At 56.3% G+C, this 22,410-nt stretch overlaps 1 protein-coding gene across 1 annotated transcript in view; it reads left to right on the forward strand.

Moving 5' to 3' along the window:
* The first annotated feature begins 21,192 nt into the window (after nucleotides 1-21,192).
* Nucleotides 21,193-22,410, forward strand: part of LOC141075444 (amblin-like) — a 51,891-nt gene continuing 50,673 nt past the window's right edge. The window contains exon 1 of the mRNA XM_073562499.1: nucleotides 21,193-21,467. Within this exon, the coding sequence (XP_073418600.1) occupies nucleotides 21,407-21,467 (61 nt within the window). The 5' untranslated portion in view covers nucleotides 21,193-21,406. The remainder of the gene's footprint in view (nucleotides 21,468-22,410) is intronic.

Consider the following 22,410-nt stretch of genomic DNA (forward strand, 5'->3'; position numbering starts at 1 on the left):
AGAATAATGGAGCCTCCAGCACCGACCTCCACCCGCAGAGCCACACTCCACATAGAGAATAATGGAGCCTCCAGCACCGACCTCCACCCGCAGAGCCACACTCCACATAGAGAATAATGGAGCCTCCAGCACTGACCTCCACCCGCAGAGCCACACTCCACATAGAGAATAATGGAGCCTCCAGCACCGACCTCCACCCGCAGAGCCGCACTCCACATAGAGAATAATGGGGCCTCCAGCACCTACCTCCACCCGCAGAGCCACACTCCACATAGAGAATAATGGAGCCTCCAGCACCGACCTCCACCCACAGAGCCACACTCCACATAGAGAATAATGGAGCCTCCAGCACTGACCTCCACCCGCAGAGCCACACTCCACATAGAGAATAATGGAGCCTCCAGCACCGACCTCCACCCGCAGAGCCACACTCCACATAGAGAATAATGGAGCCTCCAGCACCGACCTCCACCCGCAGAGCCACACTCCACATAGAGAATAATGGAGCCTCCAGCACTGACCTCCACCCGCAGAGCCACACTCCACATAGAGAATAATGGAGCCTCCAGCACCGACCTCCACCCGCAGAGCCGCACTCCACATAGAGAATAATGGAGCCTCCAGCACCGACCTCCACCCACAGAGCCGCACTCCACATAGAGAATAATGGAGCCTCCAGCACCGACCTCCACCCACAGAGCCACACTCCACATAGAGAATAATGGAGCCTCCAGCACTGACCTCCACCCGCAGAGCCACACTCCACATAGAGAATAATGGAGCCTCCAGCACCGACCTCCACCCGCAGAGCCACACTCCACATAGAGAATAATGGAGCCTCCAGCACCGACCTCCACCCGCAGAGCCACACTCCACATAGAGAATAATGGAGCCTCCAGCACCGACCTCCACCCGCAGAGCCACACTCCACATAGAGAATAATGGGGCCTCCAGCACCGACCTCCACCCGCAGAGCCCCACTCCACATAGAGAATAATGGAGCCTCCGGCACCGACCTCCACCCGCAGAGCCGCACTCCACATAGAGGATAATGGGGCCTCCAGCACCGACCTCCACCCGCAGAGCCGCACTCCACATAGAGAATAATGGAGCCTCCGGCACCGACCTCCACCCGCAGAGCCGCACTCCACATAGAGAATAATGGAGCCTCCAGCACCGACCTCCACCCGCAGAGCCACACTCCACATAGAGAATAATGGGGCCTCCAGCACCGACCTCCACCCGCAGAGCCACACTCCACATAGAGAATAATGGAGCCTCCAGCACCGACCTCCACCCGCAGAGCCGCACTCCACATAGAGGATAATGGAGCCTCCAGCACCGACCTCCACCCGCAGAGCCGCACTCCACATAGAGAATAATGGAGCCTCCAGCACCGACCTCCACCCGCAGAGCCGTACTCCACATAGAGAATAATGGAGCCTCCAGCACCGACCTCCACCCGCAGAGCCGCACTCCACATAGAGGATAATGGGGCCTCCAGCACCGACCTCCACCCGCAGAGCCGCACTCCACATAGAGAATAATGGAGTCTCCAGCACCGACCTCCACCCGCAGAGCTGCACTCCACATAGAGGATAATGGGGCCTCCAGCCCCGACCTCCACCCGCAGAGCCGTACTCCACATAGAGAATAATGGAGCCTCCAGCACCGACCTCCACCCGCAGAGCTGCACTCCACATAGAGGATACTGGGGCCTCCAGCACCGACATCCACCCGCAGAGCCGCACTCCACATAGAGAATAATGGAGCCTCCAGCACCGACCTCCACCCGCAGAGCCGTACTCCACATAGAGAATAATGGGACCTCCAGCACCGACCTCCACCAGCAGAGCCGCACTCCACATAGAGAATAATGGAGCCTCCAGCACTGACCTCCACCCGCAGAGCCACACTCCACATAGAGAATAATGGGGCCTCCAGCACCGACCTCCACCTGCAGAGCCACACTCCACATAGAGAATAATGGAGCCTCCAGCACCGACCTCCACCCGCAGAGCCGCACTCCACATAGAGAATAATGGAGCCTCCAGCACCGACCTCCACCCGCAGAGCCACACTCCACATAGAGAATAATGGAGCCTCCAGCACCGACCTCCACCCGCAGAGCCGCACTCCACATAGAGAATAATGGAGCCTCCAGCACCGACCTCCACCCGCAGAGCCACACTCCACATACAGAATAATGGAGCCTCCAGCACCGACCTCCACCAGCAGAGCCGCACTCCACATAGAGAATAATGGAGCCTCCAGCACCGACCTCCACCCGCAGAGCCGCACTCCACATAGAGAATAATGGAGCCTCCAGCACCGACCTCCACCCGCAGAGCCGTACTCCACATAGAGAATAATGGAGCCTCCAGCACCGACCTCCACCCGCAGAGCCGCACTCCACATAGAGGATAATGGGGCCTCCAGCACCGACCTCCACCCGCAGAGCCGCACTCCACATAGAGGATAATGGGGCCTCCAGCCCCGACCTCCACCCGCAGAGCCGTACTCCACATAGAGAATAATGGAGCCTCCAGCACCGACCTCCACCCGCAGAGCTGCACTCCACATAGAGGATAATGGGGCCTCCAGCACCGACATCCACCCGCAGAGCTGCACTCCACATAGAGAATAATGGGGCCTCCAGCACCGACATCCACCCGCAGAGCCGTACTCCACATAGAGAATAATGGGACCTCCAGCACCGACCTCCACCAGCAGAGCCGTACTCCACATAGAGAATAATGGAGCCTCCAGCACTGACCTCCACCCGCAGAGCTGCACTCCACATAGAGAATAATGGGGCCTCCAGCACCGACCTCCACCCGCAGAGCCGCACTCCACATAGAGAATAATGGAGCCTCCAGCACCGACCTCCACCCGCAGAGCCGCACTCCACATAGAGAATAATGGAGCCTCCTGCACCGACCTCCACCCGCAGAGCCGCACTCCACATAGAGAATAATGGAGCCTCCAGCACCGACCTCCACCCGCAGAGCCGCACTCCACATAGAGAATAATGGAGCCTCCAGCACCGACCTCCACCCGCAGAGCCGCACTCCACATAGAGAATAATGGGGCCTCCAGCACCGACCTCCACCCGCAGAGCCGCACTCCACATAGAGAATAATGGAGCCTCCAGCACCGACCTCCACCCGCAGAGCCGCACTCCACATAGAGAATAATGGAGCCTCCAGCACCGACCTCCACCCGCAGAGCCACACTCCACATAGAGAATAATGGGGCCTCCAGCACCGACCTCCACCCGCAGAGCCGCACTCCACATAGAGAATAATGGAGCCTCCAGCACCGACCTCCACCCGCAGAGCCGCACTCCACATAGAGAATAATGGAGCCTCCAGCACCGACCTCCACCCGCAGAGCCGCACTCCACATAGAGAATAATGGAGCCTCCAGCACCGACCTCCACCCGCAGAGCCGCACTCCACATAGAGAATAATGGAGCCTCCAGCACCTACCTCCACCCGCAGAGCCGCACTCCACATAGAGAATAATGGGGCCTCCAGCACCTACCTCCACCCGCAGAGCCCCACTCCACATAGAGAATAATGGGGCCTCCAGCACCGACCTCCACCCGCAGAGCCACACTCCACATAGAGAATAATGGAGCCTCCAGCACTGACCTCCACCCGCAGAGCCGCACTCCACATAGAGGATAATGGAGCCTCCAGCACCTACCTCCACCCGCAGAGCCGCACTCCACATAGAGAATAATGGGGCCTCCAGCACCTACCTCCACCCGCAGAGCCCCACTCCACATAGAGAATAATGGGGCCTCCAGCACCGACCTCCACCCGCAGAGCCACACTCCACATAGAGAATAATGGGGCCTCCAGCACCGACCTCCACCCGCAGAGCCGCACTCCACATAGAGGATAATGGAGCCTCCAGCACCTACCTCCACCCGCAGAGCCGCACTCCACATAGAGAATAATGGGGCCTCCAGCACCTACCTCCACCCGCAGAGCCGCACTCCACATAGAGAATAATGGGGCCTCCAGCACCGACCTCCACCCGCAGAGCCACACTCCACATAGAGAATAATGGAGCCTCCAGCACCGACCTCCACCCACAGAGCCACACTCCACATAGAGAATAATGGAGCCTCCAGCACTGACCTCCACCCGCAGAGCCACACTCCACATAGAGAATAATGGAGCCTCCAGCACCGACCTCCACCCGCAGAGCCACACTCCACATAGAGAATAATGGAGCCTCCAGCACCGACCTCCACCCGCAGAGCCACACTCCACATAGAGAATAATGGAGCCTCCAGCACTGACCTCCACCCGCAGAGCCACACTCCACATAGAGAATAATGGAGCCTCCAGCACCGACCTCCACCCGCAGAGCCACACTCCACATAGAGAATAATGGAGCCTCCAGCACCGACCTCCACCCGCAGAGCCACACTCCACATAGAGAATAATGGAGCCTCCAGCACTGACCTCCACCCGCAGAGCCACACTCCACATAGAGAATAATGGAGCCTCCAGCACTGACCTCCACCCGCAGAGCCACACTCCACATAGAGAATAATGGAGCCTCCAGCACCGACCTCCACCCGCAGAGCCGCACTCCACATAGAGAATAATGGAGCCTCCAGCACCGACCTCCACCCGCAGAGCCGTACTCCACATAGAGAATAATGGAGCCTCCAGCACCGACCTCCACCCGCAGAGCCGCACTCCACATAGAGGATAATGGGGCCTCCAGCACCGACCTCCACCCGCAGAGCCGCACTCCACATAGAGGATAATGGAGCCTCCAGCACCGACCTCCACCCGCAGAGCCGCACTCCACATAGAGAATAATGGAGCCTCCAGCACCGACCTCCACCCGCAGAGCCGCACTCCACATAGAGAATAATGGAGCCTCCAGCACCGACCTCCACCCGCAGAGCCGTACTCCACATAGAGAATAATGGAGCCTCCAGCACCGACCTCCACCCGCAGAGCCGCACTCCACATAGAGAATAATGGAGCCTCCAGCACCGACCTCCACCCGCAGAGCCGCACTCCACATAGAGAATAATGGAGTCTCCAGCACCGACCTCCACCCGCAGAGCTGCACTCCACATAGAGGATAATGGGGCCTCCAGCCCCGACCTCCACCCGCAGAGCCGTACTCCACATAGAGAATAATGGAGCCTCCAGCACCGACCTCCACCCGCAGAGCTGCACTCCACATAGAGGATAATGGGGCCTCCAGCACCGACATCCACCCGCAGAGCTGCACTCCACATAGAGAATAATGGAGCCTCCAGCACCGACCTCCACCTGCAGAGCCGTACTCCACATAGAGAATAATGGGACCTCCAGCACCGACCTCCACCAGCAGAGCCGCACTCCACATAGAGAATAATGGAGCCTCCAGCACTGACCTCCACCCGCAGAGCCACACTCCACATAGAGAATAATGGGGCCTCCAGCACCGACCTCCACCTGCAGAGCCACACTCCACATAGAGAATAATGGAGCCTCCAGCACCGACCTCCACCCGCAGAGCCGCACTCCACATAGAGAATAATGGAGCCTCCAGCACCGACCTCCACCCGCAGAGCCACACTCCACATAGAGAATAATGGAGCCTCCAGCACCGACCTCCACCCGCAGAGCCGCACTCCACATAGAGAATAATGGAGCCTCCAGCACCGACCTCCACCCGCAGAGCCACACTCCACATAGAGAATAATGGGGCCTCCAGCACCGACCTCCACCAGCAGAGCCGCACTCCACATAGAGAATAATGGAGCCTCCAGCACCGACCTCCACCCGCAGAGCCACACTCCACATAGAGAATAATGGGGCCTCCAGCACCGACCTCCACCCGCAGAGCCGCACTCCACATAGAGAATAATGGAGCCTCCAGCACCGACCTCCACCCGCAGAGCCGCACTCCACATAGAGAATAATGGAGCCTCCTGCACCGACCTCCACCCGCAGAGCCACAGTCCACATAGAGAATAATGGAGCCTCCAGCACCGACCTCCACCCGCAGAGCCCCACTCCACATAGAGAATAATGGAGCCTCCAGCACCGACCTCCACCCGCAGAGCCGCACTCCACATAGAGAATAATGGAGCCTCCAGCACCGACCTCCACCCGCAGAGCCACACTCCACATAGAGAATAATGGAGCCTCCAGCACCGACCTCCACCCGCAGAGCCGCACTCCACATAGAGAATAATGGAGCCTCCAGCACCGACCTCCACCCGCAGAGCCACACTCCACATAGAGAATAATGGGGCCTCCAGCACCGACCTCCACCAGCAGAGCCGCACTCCACATAGAGAATAATGGAGCCTCCAGCACCGACCTCCACCCGCAGAGCCACACTCCACATAGAGAATAATGGAGCCTCCAGCACCGACCTCCACCCGCAGAGCACCACTCCACATAGAGAATAATGGAGCCTCCAGCACCGACCTCCACCCGCAGAGCCGCACTCCACATAGAGAATAATGGAGCCTCCAGCACCGACCTCCACCCGCAGAGCACCACTCCACATAGAGAATAATGGAGCCTCCAGCACCGACCTCCACCCGCAGAGCCGCACTCCACATAGAGAATAATGGAGCCTCCAGCACCGACCTCCACCCGCAGAGCACCACTCCACATAGAGAATAATGGAGCCTCCAGCACTGACCTCCACCCGCAGAGCCACACTCCACATAGAGAATAATGGGGCCTCCAGCACCGACCTCCACCCGCAGAGCCGCACTCCACATAGAGAATAATGGAGCCTCCAGCACCGACCTCCACCCGCAGAGCCGCACTCCACATAGAGAATAATGGAGCCTCCTGCACCGACCTCCACCCGCAGAGCCACACTCCACATAGAGAATAATGGAGCCTCCAGCACCGACCTCCACCCGCAGAGCCCCACTCCACATAGAGAATAATGGAGCCTCCTGCACCGACCTCCACCCGCAGAGCCACACTCCACATAGAGAATAATGGAGCCTCCAGCACCGACCTCCACCCGCAGAGCCGCACTCCACATAGAGAATAATGGAGCCTCCAGCACCGACCTCCACCCGCAGAGCCGCACTCCACATAGAGAATAATGGAGCCTCCAGCACCGACCTCCACCCGCAGAGCCGCACTCCACATAGAGAATAATGGGGCCTCCAGCACCGACCTCCACCCGCAGAGCCGCACTCCACATAGAGAATAATGGAGCCTCCAGCACCGACCTCCACCCGCAGAGCCGCACTCCACATAGAGAATAATGGGGCCTCCAGCACCGACCTCCACCCGCAGAGCCGCACTCCACATAGAGAATAATGGAGCCTCCAGCACCGACCTCCACCCGCAGAGCCACACTCCACATAGAGAATAATGGAGCCTCCAGCACCAACCTCCACCCGCAGAGCCGCACTCCACATAGAGGATAATGGAGCCTCCAGCACCGACCTCCACCCGCAGAGCCACACTCCACATAGAGAATAATGGAGCCTCCAGCACCGACCTCCACCCGCAGAGCCACACTCCACATAGAGAATAATGGGGCCTCCAGCACCGACCTCCACCCGCAGAGCCACACTCCACATAGAGAATAATGGAGCCTCCAGCACTGACCTCCACCCGCAGAGCCACACTCCACATAGAGAATAATGGAGCCTCCGGCACCGACCTCCACCCGCAGAGCCGCACTCCACATAGAGAATAATGGGGGCTCCAGCACCGACCTCCACCAGCAGAGCCGCACTCCACATAGAGAATAATGGAGCCTCCAGCACCGACCTCCACCCGCAGAGCCACACTCCACATAGAGAATAATGGGGCCTCCAGCACCGACCTCCACCCGCAGAGCCGCACTCCACATAGAGAATAATGGAGCCTCCAGCACCGACCTCCACCCGCAGAGCCGCACTCCACATAGAGAATAATGGAGCCTCCAGCACCGACCTCCACCCGCACTCCACATAGAGAATAATGGGGCCTCCAGCACCGACCTCCACCCGCAGAGCCGCACTCCACATAGAGAATAATGGAGCCTCCGGCACCGACCTCCACCCGCAGAGCCGCACTCCACATAGAGAATAATGGAGCCTCCGGCACCGACCTCCACCCGCACTCCACATAGAGAATAATGGAGCCTCCAGCACCTACCTCCACCCGCAGAGCCGCACTCCACATCGAGGATAATGGGGCCTCCAGCACCGACCTCCACCCGCAGAGCCGCACTCCACATAGAGAATAATGGAGCCTCCAGCACCGACCTCCACCCGCAGAGCCGCACTCCACATAGAGAATAATGGAGCCTCCAGCACCGACCTCCACCCGCAGAGCCGCACTCCACATAGAGAATAATGGAGCCTCCAGCACCGACCTCCACCCGCAGAGCCGCACTCCACATAGAGAATAATGGAGCCTCCAGCACCGACCTCCACCCGCAGAGCCGCACTCCACATAGAGAATAATGGGGCCTCCAGCACCGACCTCCACCCGCAGAGCCGCACTCCACATAGAGAATAATGGAGCCTCCAGCACCGACCTCCACCCGCAGAGCCACACTCCACATAGAGAATAATGGAGCCTCCAGCACCGACCTCCACCCGCAGAGCCACACTCCACATAGAGGATAATGGGGCCTTCAGCACCGACCTCCACCCGCAGAGCCGCACTCCACATAGAGAATAATGGGGACTCCAGCACCGACCTCCACCCGCACTCCACATAGAGAATAATGGGGCCTCCAGCACCGACCTCCACCCGCAGAGCCACACTCCACATAGAGAATAATGGAGCCTCCGGCACCGACCTCCACCCGCAGAGCCGCACTCCACATAGAGAATAATGGAGCCTCCAGCACCGACCTCCACCCGCAGAGCCGCACTCCACATAGAGAATAATGGAGCCTCCAGCACCGACCTCCACCCGCAGAGCCGTACTCCACATAGAGAATAATGGAGCCTCCAGCACCGACCTCCACCCGCAGAGCCGCACTCCACATAGAGGATAATGGGGCCTCCAGCACCGACCTCCACCCGCAGAGCCGCACTCCACATAGAGGATAATGGGGCCTCCAGCCCCGACCTCCACCCGCAGAGCCGTACTCCACATAGAGAATAATGGAGCCTCCAGCACCGACCTCCACCCGCAGAGCTGCACTCCACATAGAGGATAATGGGGCCTCCAGCACCGACCTCCACCCGCAGAGCTGCACTCCACATAGAGAATAATGGAGCCTCCAGCACCGACCTCCACCCGCAGAGCTGCACTCCACATAGAGGATAATGGAGCCTCCAGCACCGACATCCACCCGCAGAGCTGCACTCCACATAGAGAATAATGGAGCCTCCAGCACCGACCTCCACCCGCAGAGCCGTACTCCACATAGAGAATAATGGGACCTCCAGCACCGACCTCCACCAGCAGAGCCGCACTCCACATAGAGAATAATGGAGCCTCCAGCACTGACCTCCACCCGCAGAGCCACACTCCACATAGAGAATAATGGGGCCTCCAGCACCTACCTCCACCCGCAGAGCCGCACTCCACATAGAGAATAATGGAGCCTCCTGCACCGACCTCCACCCGCAGAGCCGCACTCCACATAGAGAATAATGGAGCCTCCAGCACCGACCTCCACCCGCAGAGCCGCACTCCACATAGAGAATAATGGAGCCTCCAGCACCGACCTCCACCCGCAGAGCCGCACTCCACATAGAGAATAATGGAGCCTCCAGCACCGACCTCCACCCGCAGAGCCGCACTCCACATAGAGAATAATGGAGCCTCCAGCACCGACCTCCACCCGCAGAGCCGCACTCCACATAGAGAATAATGGAGCCTCCAGCACCGACCTCCACCCGCAGAGCCGCACTCCACATAGAGAATAATGGAGCCTCCGGCACCGACCTCCACCCGCACTCCACATAGAGAATAATGGGGCCTCCAGCACCGACCTCCACCCGCAGAGCCGCACTCCACATAGAGAATAATGGAGCCTCCGGCACCGACCTCCACCCGCAGAGCCGCACTCCACATAGAGAATAATGGAGCCTCCAGCACCGACCTCCACCCGCAGAGCCGCACTCCACATAGAGAATAATGGAGCCTCCAGCACCGACCTCCACCCGCACTCCACATAGAGAATAATGGAGCCTCCGGCACCGACCTCCACCCGCACTCCACATAGAGAATAATGGGGCCTCCAGCACCGACCTCCACCCGCAGAGCCGCACTCCACATAGAGAATAATGGAGCCTCCAGCACCGACCTCCACCCGCAGAGCCGCACTCCACATAGAGGATAATGGAGCCTCCAGCACCGACCTCCACATAGCGGATAATGGGGCCTCCAGCACCGACCTCAACCCGCAGAGCCGCACTCCACATAGAGAATAATGGAGCCTCCAGCACCGACCTCCACCCGCAGAGCCGCACTCCACATAGAGAATAATGGAGCCTCCAGCACCGACCTCCACCCGCAGAGCCGCACTCCACATAGAGAATAATGGAGCCTCCAGCACCGACCTCCACCCGCAGAGCCGCACTCCACATAGAGAATAATGGAGCCTCCAGCACCGACCTCCACCCGCAGAGCCGCACTCCACATAGAGAATAATGGAGCCTCCAGCACCGACCTCCACCCGCAGAGCCGCACTCCACATAGAGAATAATGGAGCCTCCAGCACCGACCTCCACCCGCAGAGCCGCACTCCACATAGAGAATAATGGAGCCTCCAGCACCGACCTCCACCCGCAGAGCCACACTCCACATAGAGAATAATGGGGCCTCCAGCACCGACCTCCACCCGCAGAGCCGCACTCCACATAGAGAATAATGGGGCCTCCAGCACCGACCTCCACCCGCAGAGCCGCACTCCACATAGAGAATAATGGAGCCTCCAGCACCGACCTCCACCCGCAGAGCCCCACTCCACATAGAGAATAATGGAGCCTCCAGCACCGACCTCCAGCCGCAGAGCCGCACTCCACATAGAGAATAATGGAGCCTCCGGCACCGACCTCCACCCGCAGAGCCGCACTCCACATAGAGAATAATGGAGCCTCCGGCACCGACCTCCACCCGCAGAGCCGCACTCCACATAGAGAATAATGGAGCCTCCAGCACCGACCTCCACCCGCAGAGCCACACTCCACATAGAGAATAATGGAGTCTCCAGCACCGACCTCCACCCGCAGAGCCACACTCCACATAGAGAATAATGGAGCCTCCAGCACTGACCTCCACCTGCAGAGCCGCACTCCACATAGAGAATAATGGAGCCTCCGGCACCGACCTCCACCCGCAGAGCCGCACTCCACATAGAGAATAATGGAGCCTCCAGCACCGACCTCCACCCGCAGAGCCACACTCCACATAGAGAATAATGGGGCCTCCAGCACCGACCTCCACCCGCAGAGCCGCACTCCACATAGAGAATAATGAGGCCTCCAGCACCGACCTCCACCCGCAGAGCCGCACTCCACATAGAGAATAATGGAGCCTCCAGCACTGACCTCCACCCGCAGAGCCGCACTCCACATAGAGAATAATGGAGCCTCCGGCACCGACCTCCACCCGCAGAGCCGCACTCCACATAGAGAATAATGGAGCCTCCGGCACCGACCTCCACCCGCAGAGCCGCACTCCACATAGAGAATAATGGAGCCTCCAGCACCGACCTCCACCCGCAGAGCCGCACTCCACATAGAGAATAATGGAGCCTCCAGCACCGACCTCCACCCGCAGAGCCGCACTCCACATAGAGAATAATGGGGCCTCCAGCACCGACCTCCACCCGCAGAGCCGCACTCCACATAGAGAATAATGGAGTCTCCAGCACCGACCTCCACCCGCAGAGCCGCACTCCACATAGAGAATAATGGAGCCTCCAGCACCGACCTCCACCCGCAGAGCCGCACTCCACATAGAGAATAATGGAGCCTCCGGCACCGACCTCCACCCGCAGAGCCGCACTCCACATAGAGAATAATGGAGCCTCCAGCACCGACCTCCACCCACAGAGCCGCACTCCACATAGAGAATAATGGAGCCTCCAGCACCGACCTCCACCCGCAGAGCCGCACTCCACATAGAGAATAATGGAGCCTCCAGCACCGACCTCCACCCGCAGAGCCACACTCCACATAGAGAATAATGGAGTCTCCAGCACCGACCTCCACCCGCAGAGCCGCACTCCACATAGAGAATAATGGAGCCTCCGGCACCGACCTCCACCCGCAGAGCCTCACTCCACATAGAGAATAATGGAGCCTCCGGCACCGACCTCCACCCGCAGAGCCGCACTCCACATAGAGAATAATGGAGCCTCCAGCACCGACCTCCACCCGCAGAGCCGCACTCCACATAGAGAATAATGGAGCCTCCAGCACCGACCTCCACCCGCACTCCACATAGAGAATAATGGAGCCTCCGGCACCGACCTCCACCCGCAGAGCCGCACTCCACATAGAGAATAATGGAGCCTCCGGCACCGACCTCCACCCGCACTCCACATAGAGAATAATGGAGCCTCCAGCACCGACCTCCACCCGCAGAGCCGCACTCCACATAGAGAATAATGGAGCCTCCGGCACCGACCTCCACCCGCACTCCACATAGAGGATAATGGGGCCTCCAGCACCGACCTCCACATAGAGGATAATGGGGCCTCCAGCACCGACCTCCACCCGCAGAGCCGCACTCCACATAGAGAATAATGGAGCCTCCAGCACCGACCTCCACCCGCAGAGCCACACTCCACATAGAGAATAATGGGGCCTCCAGCACCGACCTCCACCCGCAGAGCCACACTCCACATAGAGAATAATGGGGCCTCCGGCACCGACCTCCACCCGCAGAGCCTCACTCCACATAGAGAATAATGGGGCCTCCAGCACCGACCTCCACCCACAGAGCCGCACTCCACATAGAGAATAATGGAGCCTCCAGCACCGACCTCCACCCGCAGAGCCGCACTCCACATAGAGAATAATGGAGCCTCCAGCACCGACCTCCACCCGCAGAGCCGCACTTCACATAGAGAATACTGGAGCCTCCAGCACCGACCTCCACCCGCAGAGCCGCACTCCACATAGAGAATAATGGAGCCTCCAGCACCGACCTCCACCCGCAGAGCCACACTCCATATAGAGAATAATGGAGCCTCCAGCACCGACCTCCACCCGCAGAGCCGCACTTCACATAGAGAATACTGGAGCCTCCAGCACCGACCTCCACCCGCAGAGCCGCACTCCACATAGAGAATAATGGAGCCTCCAGCACCGACCTCCACCCGCAGAGCCGCACTCCACATAGAGAATAATGGAGCCTCCAGCACCGACCTCCACCCGCAGAGCCGCACTCCACATAGAGAATAATGGAGCCTCCAGCACCGACCTCCACCCGCAGAGCCGCACTCCACATAGAGAATAATGGGGCCTCCAGCACCGACCTCCACCCGCAGAGCCACACTCCACATAGAGAATAATGGAGCCTCCAGCACCGACCTCCACCCGCAGAGCCGCACTCCACATAGAGAATAATGGAGCCTCCAGCACCGACCTCCACCCGCAGAGCCCCACTCCACATAGAGAATAATGGAGCCTCCAGCACCGACCTCCACCCGCAGAGCCGCACTCCACATAGAGAATAATGGGGCCTCCAGCACCGACCTCCACCCACAGAGCCGCACTCCACATAGAGAATAATGGGGCCTCCAGCACCGACCTCCACCCGCAGAGCCGCACTCCACATAGAGAATAATGGAGCCTCCAGCACCGACCTCCACCCGCAGAGCCCCACTCCACATAGAGAATAATGGGGCCTCCAGCACCGACCTCCACCCGCAGAGCCGCACTCCACATAGAGAATAATGGGGCCTCCAGCACCGACCTCCACCCGCAGAGCCGCACTCCACATAGAGAATAATGGAGCCTCCGGCACCGACCTCCACCCGCAGAGCCGCACTCCACATAGAGAATAATGGGGCCTCCAGCACCGACCTCCACCCGCAGAGCCGCACTCCACATAGAGAATAATGGAGCCTCCAGCACCGACCTCCACCCGCACTCCACATAGAGAATAATGGAGCCTCCAGCACCGACCTCCACCCGCACTCCACATAGAGAATAATGGAGCCTCCAGCACCGACCTCCACCCGCAGAGCCACACTCCAGAGAATAATGGAGCCTCCAGCACCGACCTCCACCCGCAGAGCCACACTCCAGAGAATAATGGAGCCTCCAGCACGACCTCCACCCGCAGAGCCACACTCCAGAGAATAATGGAGCCTCCAGCACCGACCTCCACCCGCAGAGCCACACTCCACATAGAGAATAATGGAGCCTCCAGCACCGACCTCCACCCGCAGAGCCGCACTCCACATAGAGAATAATGGAGCCTCCAGCACCGACCTCCACCCACAGAGCCGCACTCCACATAGGGAATAATGGGGGCTCCAGCACCGACCTCCACCCGCAGAGCCCCACTCCACATAGAGAATAATGGAGCCTCCAGCACCGACCTCCACCCGCAGAGCCCCACTCCACATAGAGAATAATGGAGCCTCCAGCACCGACCTCCACCCGCAGAGCCACACTCCAGAGAATAATGGAGCCTCCAGCACCGACCTCCACCCGCAGAGCCACACTCCAGAGAATAATGGAGCCTCCAGCACCGACCTCCACCCGCAGAGCCGCACTCCACATAGAGAATAATGGAGCCTCCAGCACCGACCTCCACCCGCGGAGCCTCACTCCACATAGAGAATAATGGAGCCTCCAGCACCGACCTCCACCCGCAGAGCCGCACTCCACATAGAGAATAATGGAGCCTCCAGCACCGACCTCCACCCACAGAGCCGCACTCCACATAGGGAATAATGGGGGCTCCAGCACCGACCTCCACCCGCAGAGCCCCACTCCACATAGAGAATAATGGAGCCTCCAGCACCGACCTCCACCCGCAGAGCCGCACTCCACATAGAGAATAATGGAGCCTCCAGCACCGACCTCCACCCGCAGAGCCACACTCCAGAGAATAATGGAGCCTCCAGCACCGACCTCCACCCGCAGAGCCACACTCCAGAGAATAATGGAGCCTCCAGCACCGACCTCCACCCGCAGAGCCTCACTCCACATAGAGAATAATGGAGCCTCCAGCACCGACCTCCACCCGCAGAGCCGCACTCCACATAGAGAATAATGGAGCCTCCAGCACCGACCTCCACCCGCAGAGCCGCACTCCACATAGAGAATAATGGAGCCTCCAGCACCGACCTCCACCCGCGGAGCCTCACTCCACATAGAGAATAATGGAGCCTCCAGCACCGATCTCCACCCGCAGAGCCGCACTCCACATAGAGAATAATGGGGCCTCCAGCACTGACCTCCACCCGCAGAGCCGCACTCCACATAGAGAATAATGGAGCCTCCAGCACCGACCTCCACCCACAGAGCCGCACTCCACATAGGGAATAATGGGGGCTCCAGCACCGACCTCCACCCGCAGAGCCCCACTCCACATAGAGAATAATGGAGCCTCCAGCACCGACCTCCACCCGCAGAGCCCCACTCCACATAGAGAATAATGGAGCCTCCAGCACCGACCTCCACCCACAGAGCCGCACTCCACATAGGGAATAATGGGGGCTCCAGCACCGACCTCCACCCGCAGAGCCCCACTCCACATAGAGAATAATGGAGCCTCCAGCACCGACCTCCACCCGCAGAGCCCCACTCCACATAGAGAATAATGGAGCCTCCAGCACCGACCTCCACCCGCGGAGCCTCACTCCACATAGAGAATAATGGAGCCTCCAGCACCGACCTCCACCCGCAGAGCCACACTCCAGAGAATAATGGAGCCTCCAGCACCGACCTCCACCCGCAGAGCCCCACTCCACATAGAGAATAATGGAGCCTCCAGCACCGACCTCCACCCGCGGAGCCCCACTCCACATAGAGAATAATGGGGCCTCCGGCACCGACCTCCACCCGCAGAGCCGCACTCCACATAGAGAATAATGGAGCCTCCAGCACCGACCTCCACCCGCAGAGCCGCACTCCACAGAGAGAATAATGGAGCCTCCAGCACCGACCTCCACCCGCAGAGCCGCACTCCACATAGAGAATAATGGAGCCTCCAGCACCGACCTCCACCCGCAGAGCCGCACTCCACATACATGGCTGCTCTCTGTGCTGTGCGCACAGGACCTGTGATGAGGTCACAGGAGGGGAGGAGACAGGGGTCACATGATCGGGGGTCCTGACACCTTCCCTCCTGTGATCTCATCACAAGCCTTTGCTCTGCTACCAGCAGCACCAGCGTTCACGCTACTTGTAGATGCTGCTGGTAGCAGAGCACATAATGCCGCCCCCACGGTCACTCACTTTTAGGTGGGGAGAAGATGGAGTGCCATTGCAGCAGCCAGCAGGAATGTGGTGGGGGCCCCCTTAGAAGCTCTTGTGGTGGGGGCCCCGTGGCTGAAGCCCCGCCTGCCCTGCCTATAATCCGGCCCTGCGCGGTGGCGGATTATAATGGGGCAATTTACTGGCCTGGGCTGTGGGCCCCTTAACCCCACTGGGCCCGGGGCAACTGCCCAAATTGACCTCATTATAATCCGCCACTGAATCCAAGTGAAGGTCAGCGTCAAAAAATCGGAAGAGAGGTGGAGGTACCAAAACGGCAGGCAATAGAAGAGTTTTCACTATAGCAAATTACAAAGTATTACGCAGGGGAACCAAGAATATATCCGGCGGCTTGCAAGACCAGTCCCAAGGTATTTTAGGGATCAGGTCCTCCCTCACAGGTTCCTGGACTGATGATGTAATTAGGGCCGCCGCCAGGACCAGGCCAGATGGAGATGCAGTAAGCCCTACATGACTGACAGAGGGGCGGAGCCTGCACCCACCAGATGCCTGCGCAGGAGCCTCTTCTCTGTCACCACCCTCACCCCCTGGAGCAAACCACGGCGCCTTCCTGTGGCTGAGGCAGGAACAGCCGTCCCTGAGTCCGACGGCGACATGACGGTCCGGCGCCTCCTAGTGGCCGAGACCGGAACCACAGGCCCTGACTCTGGCGGTGACGTGTCAGTCCGGCGCCTCCTAGTGGCCGAAGCCGGAACAGCAGGCCCTGAGTCTGGCGGCGAGGTACCAGTCCGGCGTCTCCTAGTGGCCGAAACCGGAACAGCAGGCCCTGAGTCTGGCGGCGATGTGACACTCTGGCAATGAGTCTCTCTGTCTCAATCTTTGCTGCCTTGATTTGCTTTTTACAGAATGTATTTATTCTTCTGTATTTAGTTAATGCCTCATCACTACCTACTTGCTGTAATTCTCTACATGCTTTCTTTTTGTCCCTTATTGCTCCCCTTACAGCTCTATTTAGCCATAGTGGTCTCCTCCTATTTCTCGCAGATTTATTCCCATACGGTATATATTGTGCACAGCTCCTATTCAGGAGGATAATAAACGTCTCCCATTTTCTTTGTGTATTTTTATGTCTCAGGATATCGTCCCAGTTATTGCACCAAGATCATCTCTCATCCGTTGGAAATTTGCCTTCCTGAAGTTTCGTGTCCTTGTAACCCCTCTACTACACATCTTATTACAGGACACATGAAAACTTATTAATTTGTGATCACTATCCCCCCAGTGACCCCCAACCCTTATATCTGATCTGCGGTCTGGCCTGTGGGGTAATATTAGGTCTAGCAGTGCCCCCCCTCTTGTTGGGTCCTGAACCAGTGGTGAAAGGTGATTGTCTCTTATAGTTGTCAGACACCTATCACCTTTGCTGAACTGCAGGTTTCGGTTCCCCAATGTATTTCAGGGTAGTTGAAGTCCCCCATAATAATGACTTCTCATTGAGTCGCTGCTTCACTATTTGCTTTATGAGGATATTCTCTGTAGCTTCCATTATTTTTGGAGATTTATAACAAACCCCTATCAGTAATTTATTATTTCCCCCCTCCCCTTATCTCCCCCCACAGGGACTCTACATTCTCATTAGATTCATATATATTATCACACAGGATGGGTTGTAAGGATGATTTTACATATAAACACACACCTCCCCCTCGCTTATTTGTTCGGTCATTTCTGAACAGACTATAGCCCTGTAAATTATCCCCCGGTCACGGCTCTCGTCCGGCCATGTCTCAGATATCCCCACCATGGCAGAATTATGCTCCAACAACATTAACTCCAATTCCTCCATCTTGTTGGCGAGGCTTCTGGCATTAGTATACATGCACTTTATGTATCTCTCTGTACCTCTATTCTTTCTGAAATTATTAACTGTTCTAACCCCACCCCCCATGCCACCCACACCCCCAATTTCATTATTTGTGCCCAGGTCTCTATCTGCACTGTCTTCCCCTCCTATAAAAGGAATACCCTCCCCCCCGTCCCTAGTTTAAACACTCCTCCAACCTTCTAGCCATTTTCTCCCCCAGCACAGCTGCTCCCTCCCCACTGAGGTGCAGCCCGTCCCTGGCGTAGAACCTGCAGCCAACTGAGAAGTCGGCCCAGTTCTGCAGGAACCCAAACCCTCCTTCCTACACCAATTCCTGAGCCACTTATTAACCTCCCTAATCTCCCGTTGCCTCTCTAGCGTGGCACGTGGTACAGGAAGTATTTCCGAAAATACCACCTTGGAGGTCCTCGCTTTAAGCTTGTAGCCTAATTCCCTGAAATCATCTTTAAGGACCTTCCACCTACCTCTAACTTTGTCATTTGTGCCAATGTGCACCATGACCGCTGGATCCTCACCAGCCCCTCCCAGTAATCTGTCAGCCCGATCAGCGATGTGTCGGACTCGAGCGCTAGGTAGGCAGCACACCGTCCGACGATCCCTGTCTTTGTGACAGATTGCCCTATCTGTTCCCCTAATAATTGAGTCTCCCACTACCAGAACCTGTCTGGCCTGCCCTGCTCTCCTATTTCCCCCCTTACTGGAGCAGACACTCCTCTGGCTTTCAGAGGACATGCCTTGCTGCAGCAGCGCTGCTCCTGCACTAACACTCCCCTCATCTGCCAACTTAGCAAACTTATTGGGGTGTGCCAGATCAGGACTAGCCCCCCTGGTGCTCTTCCCTCTATCCCACCTTCTAACTGTCACCCAGCTAGCTGCTTCACTGTCCTGCAGCTCCAACCTAGCATCCCCCCCTCATCTATCCCATTGAGCGTCTGCTCAGTGAGCAGAAGACTCCTTTCCATATTGTCTATGGATCTCAGTGTTGCCAGCCGCACATTTAGATCCAGTATCTGGATCTGGATAATGATGTGACTCTACTGACCCTGCCCTCTAATGATAATGAGATGACTCTGCTGACTCCACCATCTAATGTTAATGAGATGACTCTGATGGCCCCGCCGTTTAATGGTAATGAGATGACTCTACTTACCCCACCCTTTAATGATGTGACTATGCCGACCACGCCCGCTCTGATAAAGAAATGACTTATGGCCCCACCCTCTAATGATGACTGTTGACCTCACCCTCTAATGATAATGAGATTACTCTGATGACCCCGCCCTCATTGGTAATGAGATGACTGTTGACCTCGCCCTCTAATGATGAGATGACTCTGCTGATCCTGACCACTAATGATAATGATGACTCTACTGACCACGCCCTCTAACAAGAGATGACTTTGCTGACCCCGCCCTCTAATGATAATGAGATGATGGCTTTGTTGACTACACCCTCACATGATAATGAGATGACTCTGCTGACCCCACCCTTTAATGATAATGAGATGACTTTGCTGACTACACCTCACATGATAATGAGATGACTCTGCTGATCCCACCCTTTAATGATGTGATGATTGCTGACCCCAACCCTCTAATGATAATGAGATGACTTTGCTGACTACACCCTCACATGATAATGAGATGACTCTGCTGACCCCGCCCTCTAATGATAATGAGATGACTCTGCTGACCCCGCCCTCTAATGATAATAAGATGACTTTGCTGACTACACCTCACATGATAATGAGATGACTCTGCTGATCCCACCCTTTAATGATGTGATGATTGCTGACCCCAACCCTCTAATGATAATGAGATGACTTTGCTGACTACACCCTCACATGATAATGAGATGACTCTTCTGACCCCGCCCTCTAATGATAATGAGATGACTCTGCTGACCCCGCCCTCTAATGATAATGAGATGACTTTGCTGACTACACCTCACATGATAATGAGATGACTCTGCTGATCCCACCCTTTAATGATGTGATGATTGCTGACCCCACCCTCTATTATAATGCGATAACTCTTCTGACTCCACCCTTAATGATAATGAGCTGACTCTGCTGGCCTAGACTTTTAATGAAAATGGGTTTAAATCATCATCTCTGGTTTAGTGAAATGAAGGGGTTAATGTCACCATTACTGGTGATCCATATAGTGAAGGGGCTAATATCATCATCAGCACCACATGATGTGATCACAGTGGCTGCAGAGATGGAGGATCCACTGGTAAGAAAACCACATGGAGCAACAAAAATGTGGCCAAAATGGATGGTTAATGGTCACATGGTTTACCTAAAAATCACTCCATGTCCTGTACCTGGGACTCTTAGCTGCTTTATCCACTTTACACTCAGTGATAAAGCGTGGACTCGGGCGTCTGATTCCACTCCAGGCTCCAGACCCCGTTCCATGACTTTCATACTTTCATAATGGAAAAGCCCTTTCCACACCACACATTCTGGATGCTGAAGATTGAAGAGCACCACATCTTCTCATTCCAGCAATGCCTAAGTCACACATAATACGGTATAGCACATCATAACACAATGCAATATACAGGATGCATGCAACTTAATATAATGATGTGACAAAATCTATAATAAACAAAACAATATAATGTAACATAATAATCATGTATAATACAATAATAATACAAGGCACTACATCTGGTGGTCACACTATGTGTGCCCAGAAATAATGGCATCTCGACGGTTCCAGTTCTTCTACAGATCCCTCCTTTGTGCTGACGTTGGAGATCAGTTCTCCTCAGTGTTTTCTTTGAAATTGGCCTCATAAATCTTCAGCTATTGGCTAGTGCTGTTATCAGGAAGAACACATTATCTGCTCCACACACAAGATCCAAAGATCATTCAGCTCTCAGACGCATGGGACGGAGTCTTCTTCTCCTGATATAGAATTTTTTAGCTGTGGTTGGGTGGTTGTAGAACCCATTACCATCCTTGATATAGACTTTGTTAGCTGTGGTTAGGTGGTTGTAGAACCCATTGCCATCCTTGATATAGACTTTGTTAGCTGTGGTTAGGTGGTTGTAGAACCCATTACCATCCTTGATATAGACTTTGTTAGCTGTGGTTGGGTGGTTGTAGATCCCATTACCATCCCTGGTAAAGGACCTTTACTTTGAAGATGATGGGATCCATGTGGATATTCCTGGGACTTCTCCTGACTGGAGTCGCGAGAGCGGAAGGTAAGAGGCCTCTGACATTCTCCAACTCATTCTCTTTGCTTCTTATGGGCCCCTTATGTGAGGACCACTTTTAAGCTCTGATCAATTTTTTACATGATTCCCTCTATAACCTGTGTCCTAAGTTTTTCAGTTTACGTAACTATTGCCACCCATGTCTGGAGTCTGTTGGCCATGGAGGGAGATGCCAGTTATACCAGCAGAATATTCACAGCAGTCATGTACTTAGGTCGTAGCTAATAATCAGAAGGTTTCGGACCCATTTTACACAGAAGCTTCTTCCTGTCTCTTGTTTGGGAATTTCTGTATCGGTTCTGAGTGTTATCATCGGTACGTCACCTGGTATCTATGACTCTGCCAGTATCTATGACTCACCTGGTATCTAGGACATGGCCGGAAGGCGACACATTATTACAGTGGACTTGGGACTTGTCAACAAATTCCAATCATTAAAGAAAACTTCTGTTACCAATTAACGTTTACCCAAATGAGTCCTGCCACCAAGAGATCAATGACAACTGGGCCTGAAAACTACTGTCTAATGTAAACATGATTGCCTGAGAAAACAGCCTCAGAACATTACTTCTGCCAAACTGACATCAAGCTCTGTGCACTCCAGCCACTTGCCAAACCCAGATTTATCCATCATCACAGCACCGGATATGGAGCGGTTCCCTGAATGTTTCCCCTACTCTAGAGTGCAGCCCCGACGTACTTTACACCACTCCAGCTGCCGCCTGGCATTGTGCAGGCTGATGTCAGTCTTGTGACATTGAAAATTTCTTGCGCTGATGCCACTTTCTGTCACATTTTGGAGCTCTAAGCAAGTGATGTAGCAGAGAATATGTGATTTGTACACTCTACATACATCAGAATTTGACATCAAAGTTCTAAGAGAACGTTTGTGACTGGTTGAAACACCTGAACTGAAGAAATAGGAGGTGGA

This window comes from Dendrobates tinctorius, unplaced genomic scaffold, assembly GCF_039654945.1.
Source record: "Dendrobates tinctorius isolate UK_male_01 unplaced genomic scaffold, ASM3965494v1 ptg000353l, whole genome shotgun sequence".
Classification (NCBI taxonomy): Eukaryota; Metazoa; Chordata; class Amphibia; order Anura; family Dendrobatidae; genus Dendrobates; species Dendrobates tinctorius.